At 39.4% G+C, this 6,329-nt stretch overlaps 1 protein-coding gene across 1 annotated transcript; it reads left to right on the forward strand.

Annotated features, from left to right (window-relative positions):
• The first annotated feature begins 1,745 nt into the window (after window positions 1-1,745).
• LOC105046928 (cysteine-rich receptor-like protein kinase 10) lies at window positions 1,746-5,194 on the forward strand. Its single transcript, XM_010925679.4, has 7 exons — window positions 1,746-2,608; window positions 2,754-2,858; window positions 2,962-3,098; window positions 3,208-3,418; window positions 3,950-4,187; window positions 4,305-4,455; window positions 4,581-5,194. The coding sequence occupies exons 1-7, from the start codon at window positions 1,783-1,785 to the stop codon at window positions 4,902-4,904; spliced, it is 1,992 nt and encodes a 663-aa protein (XP_010923981.1). The 5' UTR covers window positions 1,746-1,782; the 3' UTR covers window positions 4,905-5,194.
• Window positions 5,195-6,329: the final 1,135 nt, after the last annotated feature.

The following is a 6,329-nucleotide window of genomic DNA, read 5'->3' on the forward strand; positions in this document are numbered from 1 at the left end:
CCACTGCAGAGGATGGTGACAAATGCAAAGTAAAAGTCTGGCTGAAAGCGACTCCATATATATAAGATCCCTCAATAATCAGGATGAAATCGGTCAAATCTGGATTTCATCAGATAACGACATGTGGCAACATCTAGACCGACCATTGGTCGGACGGTTCGACGCATCTACTCCCGATCGTGCCACCTCACCATTATCTGCATGAATAGTGCAGAGCCAATGATATTTTGACATGTGGCCAAAATCTATTAGTCAGAATCAAATCGTCCGACGTCGAATTATCTTTCTGAAATGATGGCTCAATAATGATTTCACACTATTGAAACAGCAAAACAGTCAGAGATCTCTCGTATTCTAAAAACTCATTAATATCAGTAGTCAAGTCGGAGCTCGAGACGATACGTGACAACTCCCTTCGTCCAATGTGATAGACCACGTGATGATATATACATCAGACCACCTTGGATTTGGAAGTGGGGGGCAACTGTTGGGACCATTCAACCGACTCCCGATTCTGACTCTACATCGGCCTTATGAATACAATACTCTGACTAACAATCAGTTAACCGACCGACAGTCGGCTATTATCAACCAACAACGGATAGCCATGACGATTCAGTTAATATCCGACTGATGACCATTGTTATATCAGAGTCATCGTCTGATGCTCATTCAGTCTTCACGACTACCGACCTATTATTATTACCGATATATGTCGGCTTATCTTCTCACGATCACATAAGGTTGGAATGTGCAAAACCTACACATCTAACTGTTATAAATGGTTATCGACTACGTGTCACGATCATTAATGGACATAAACAGTCCATTAACTCCACGATTATGATCCGATAATTTAGCACCATAAAAAACGAGACTACATGCTCGACGGTTACATCAGAATCATTTATAAAAAGAAGGTAAATGAACAGCATGGGTAAGGCAATTCTAGGCTGAAACTCTGTCAATTCAAATATTCTTCATCTGCTGTTCACCACTCCCTACTGACTTAAGTATTAGAGAGTCTCGCCGAATACAATTCCGATCTGTGAAGATTTTATTTTATAGATGCTTTTCACCGGTGACAGGCGATAGAAAATTGACCGCAATAATTTTGATTAAAAATATAAATGAATAATATATAACGAATAATTTATTTTTATTTTTGTTAATGTATATTAGATGGGTTAATTTGTTAATAAACACATAAAAGAATTTCAGATTGAATCTAGCAACAAATAAACACATAAAATATTAGATCTAAACCACGACTTCATGACTGACTTGATATGTGTTGTATCGTATTGATTGAATAAGTTTTCTCTTATACTGCTAACTTCTCTTGGAGAGGTCGTAAAAAGGCTGTCTCCCACCATAGACACTTGGCCACTGTTGTCACCTTTGAATTTAACGGCACTGTCTCGAATGCATAATTTATTATTTTATTTTCTACTATCTACCAATTTCTTAAGTACCTCAAGTGGATCTGTAATTGATTCCACTAATGCAGAAATTCCCAACGGCCTCTGTTGTGCGAGGTCCAAGTCAAAATATCTGCCACTAAGTCAAGCCTGTGGTGACGTCGGTACTCCGTACGTGTCATCTCTTGATTGTCCGTAGTCTCCTAAGTCAATGCCCTTCAATTTTTCCACAACAGCGGTGGCCGCAAATGTACGCCAACTCGAAGTCGCCAAACCAAGAGGTTATAGACTTCCACCCACGAGCAGCAATTAGTTAGATCGCATACTCCTTCCAAAAACCGTACCACAAACTCCAATCCCTATGCCTTCCAGCCTCCTCCAACTCCTCTCCTCCTCCTCCCTCCTCTTCACCCTTTACACCGCCGCTTCTGCCAACAAGTGGTACAATTGTTCCACGTCGAACTTCACAACCAATAGCACATACCGATCTAATCTCCAACTCCTCCTCCCCTCCCTCTCCTCTGCCGCCATTCCCACCGGCTTCTCCGCCCAATCCAGAGGTCGACCTCCTAACCAAGTCTTCAGCTCCGCCCTCTGCCGTGGCGACGTCTCCCAATCCGAATGCCAGTCTTGCCTCTCCTCCGCTGTCGATGACATGCCCCAGTACTGCCCGTTGAGTCGAAGAGGGGCCCTTTGGTACGACACATGCTTCCTCTACTACTCCACCGGCATCAACGTCACCTCCTCCTCCAAAGACAACGAAACAATTGCCTTAAAGAAACAGAGATGGTTCGAAAACGAGGGGCAGAATTCCTCGAACCCGAGATTTGCGGTTCTGCTGGCCGACCTGATGGCCGGCTTGACCAAGCGGGCGGCATACGGGTCGGCACTGCTGTTTGCCACGGGGGAGGTCAATGTGACGAGCTCTGAGAGGCTGTACGGTCTGGTGCAGTGCACGAGAGATCAGTCTGACGACGACTGCAATCAGTGCCTGCAGCGGTCGATGGAGTTCATGTCGACTCGCTTTCCACGGAGTGTCGGAGCAGAGACACTGGCATACAGCTGCTACGTGAGGCATGCGATGTATGCTTTCTATGATGAATCTGTCGATGCAGCACCGGCTTCTTCGCCGGTGCCGATGCCGGTCCCCTATTCCAGCTCTCCACCGTTCCGACAAAAGGAACCAGGTAACGATGAAGTTTTCCTTCTTTCTTACCATGCAAAGCAACAGTCACAAAGATGGTTTGTGCGTGTTGCTTTATGGTTGGATTAGTCGGATTTTCATAAAGAGATGATCGTGTTAATAATTGAAATTTTAGCATTTTGGATCAGGAAAACCGAATAGAGTCATGGTCATCCCCATTCTATGTGGGTTGGTGATCCTCTCTGCCATTTTCTTTTGTCTTTGGAGGAGGAGAACATTTTTTAAATTATCAAGTAAGTTTTAATACATCCTGTGGCATTAAAATAGGCCACATGCACTTTTCTTTTGTTAAAAAGCTGATGTGATATTCATAATCCTATGTAAAAATGTTTACAGAAACTACAGATACTGAAGATGAGGAAATTAAAGACGTCAAAGATCTATTGTTTGATTTGGGCACACTTAGAGTTGCGACTGATAACTTCTCTGACATGAATAAACTCGGAGAAGGTGGGTTTGGGCCAGTTTACAAGGTACAATCTAGCCTTAACCTACTCTGCTTATAATTTATATTGTCAATTGTCTCTATTCAAATTTTAATCGGATAAAAATCTTCCTTATATCATGTTAAATTCGCAATAGGGGATTCTATCTGATGGCCAGCAAATAGCTGTGAAAAGACTTTCCCGAAGGTCACGGCAAGGATTTATAGAGCTAAGAAATGAGGTTATGTTTGTTGCTAAGCTCGAACACAGAAATCTTGTAAAGTTGCTGGGATGTTGTTTAGAAGAGAGGGAGAAGTTACTCGTCTATGAATTTCTCCCGAATACAAGCCTTGACAAATTCTTGTTTGGTATGTTCGTGGCGCCGGATTCTTATATTTTAAGAAACTACATGGCGATATGTCATATGTATCACTGGAACATATATTCTATCTTTGTTGTTGTAGCATATTCATTATTTTGACCTCTTATTATAAAAAAAAATAGCCTTGCGCGATATGTAATCACTTAGTTTTATAATTTTCTTGCACTGGATATTATGTGATACTGTTCTTTATTTTTCGAGTAATTGTTCTGGAAAATGTTCTTGAAGCTAAGCAGCGTGAAGAAACAGAACTAATATATTTCCCATCTCGTTAAGGTTGAACAATAGCCTTAAGTCCGCATCTCATATATTGAATTCTCAATTTGATAATTTGCATATATTATTGATATCTTTTAAAGGATAATCTTGAATTGAGCCAAAAGCTTCATGCCTCTCTCTCTCTCTCCCTCTCTTCTTTAGAGAGCGAGAGCGAGAGAGAGATAGAACTTCATGCTTCTCTCTAATTCAATCATTATGACATTGTTATATACTTTGACTGGATTTTAATTGGATGTAGATCCTACTAAACGTGGACTCTTAGACTGGGGAAAGCGCTACAAAATTATCGAAGGAATTGCAAGAGGGATTCTTTATCTTCACCAAGATTCTCGGTTAAAGATTATCCATCGGGATCTAAAGCCAAGTAATGTCTTGTTAGATCAGTACATGAATCCCAAGATTTCAGACTTTGGTCTTGCAAAGCTCTCTGAATCAGAAAAGACGCACGGATTGGCTAGTAAAATTGCTGGCACAAAGTATGTTAAAAAACTTTGCTGCTTCAAATAATAGTTTCCCGTGCCTCTATTTTCAATCTAGAACAACTTATACTACTAAAGTGCTTCAACAAATGACCATTGCTTGGTGGTGCGCAGTGGATACATGGCTCCGGAATATGCAATGCAGGGGCATTTTTCAACTAAATCAGATGTATTTAGTTTCGGAGTTTTAATTCTAGAGATTGTGACTGGTCAAAGAATCGGTGACTTCCATGGATCGGGTTGTGCTACCAACCTCCTAAGCTATGTAAGGACTTGCAAACTCCTTCCTTCTTTACTAATATATGTAGCAAAATATGGAAAGCAGAGAGGGTAAGGGAGTAGTTCTTTATTCTTCATTGTGATTCATGTTGTTGCTTGTTTGTTGAGTAGGTCTGGGAGCACTGGAGCAAAGATATGGCTTTGCAAATAATAGATCATAGCCTAGGTGAATTGTACCATAGGCAAGAAGCCTTGACATGCATCCACATAGGATTACTCTGTGTTCAGGAAGACTCGAGGAAGAGGCCTTGCATGCAATCTGTTGTTCTGATGCTGAGTAATTATTCCATTGCTCTTCCAACTCCTTCAATGCCCGCATATTTTGTTCCAAGCAGAGCAGCCACTGATTCAAATGTGACTTCAAGAATAGCCGATTCCAGTCCTACCTTGTCATCTATGCATAACACGTCAATTACTGAAATAGAGCCCCGGTAACAAATTGTGTGAGATATCTGATTATTGTCACTATGAGAACAAGCACAATCGTCTCGGCGGGCTGCTTTTCCAGGATCAATAATTCAGCTGTATCTCTTGGCGTTATCCAAGTGGCACTGCTACAGCATGCTACTTGCCGGCAATGGCCGGCTCATTTTGGAGCTTTTGGAATTTTTTTATTGGGGATCTTTGTTGCATGATTGTATGAGTATTTGGCCCTCTTTCAACCTTTTTCTTTATGATCTTATTGTACTTTTTTACTATCTTTAATAAAATTCAGGTGAGGTTATCCCCCTCCTTTTTTTTTCTATATAAAAAAAATTACATAAACATCTCTCAATTTTATCTCAATTTCATTTACATCTCCTATACTTCAAAATATGTATGGACCATTCTATTTAACAAAATATACTAATATAACCCTAACGTCCACTTAAGTGCTAACGCTATTAGCTTGCTATAATGAAGGACAAAAATACCCCTTCCTCAGTTGAAATGGATTTCGATGGCAACCCTCCCAATTCCGAGGGATGCTCGTTTTGCATCCATTGCTTTTAGCATCTTTTCTCTAGCCAAATTATGGTGACGACCACTATCCCACTCTCCTATCGGGTCAGACAGTCTCTCCTTTTTCGTGTATAAGCATGACAATCTCTCAAGAGTCCTATTTTCCTACATTGTGGTAATGAAGCATCATCTTCTCTCCTTTGGCCCGTAATGCCCCTTTTCTCAAAATTTTTTTTATAAAATAATTTTAGTAAATATTATATTATTATTTATCTTTTTGGTGGCTGACCTCAAGTAAGACATCATAACCATAGTTTTAGGGATATTCTTTTGGTCTTTCATTTCATAATGGTGGATGGCCATTGAGTTTTGATGATGGTATCATATTTTAATATTTATGATTTGCATGCGATATTTATTGATATGTATTCTGTAATGGTCCTTTTTATGTATGGTATTTATTCTAATTATTCCATAGTCTATTGATGAGAGATTATGGCCTCTTTATATGTGTATTATGATCCTATTTTTGTTGTACATGTGCATAACAGATGGATTAAGAATTGATACAATTTTCAGTAAGTATTTTTTTTTAAATTTGTGATCTTTTATTATGGTCCCACTATGGACTTTTTCCATGCCTTTTTTACTGCACAATAGAAGCATTGGGGTTTAGTTTTTAAAGTATGATCTAATATTTCTAACATTTTAAAATGCACAATACACAGTGAATGCAGTTTTTTAATCACTTTTTGGACTGATGTTCAGTATTTTTTGGATTGATCTTTCACTTGCTTAAGTACTGCTTTTTAGACTGTTGTTTGAGTTTATTCACATTGGATGCATGAAAATTCTATTTGGACTTATATTTTCAATCTATTAAGTAATATTTTTTTAGCACTCAATGACTTTATACCA

This window comes from Elaeis guineensis, chromosome 6, assembly GCF_000442705.2.
Source record: "Elaeis guineensis isolate ETL-2024a chromosome 6, EG11, whole genome shotgun sequence".
In the NCBI taxonomy this organism is placed as follows: Eukaryota; Viridiplantae; Streptophyta; class Magnoliopsida; order Arecales; family Arecaceae; genus Elaeis; species Elaeis guineensis.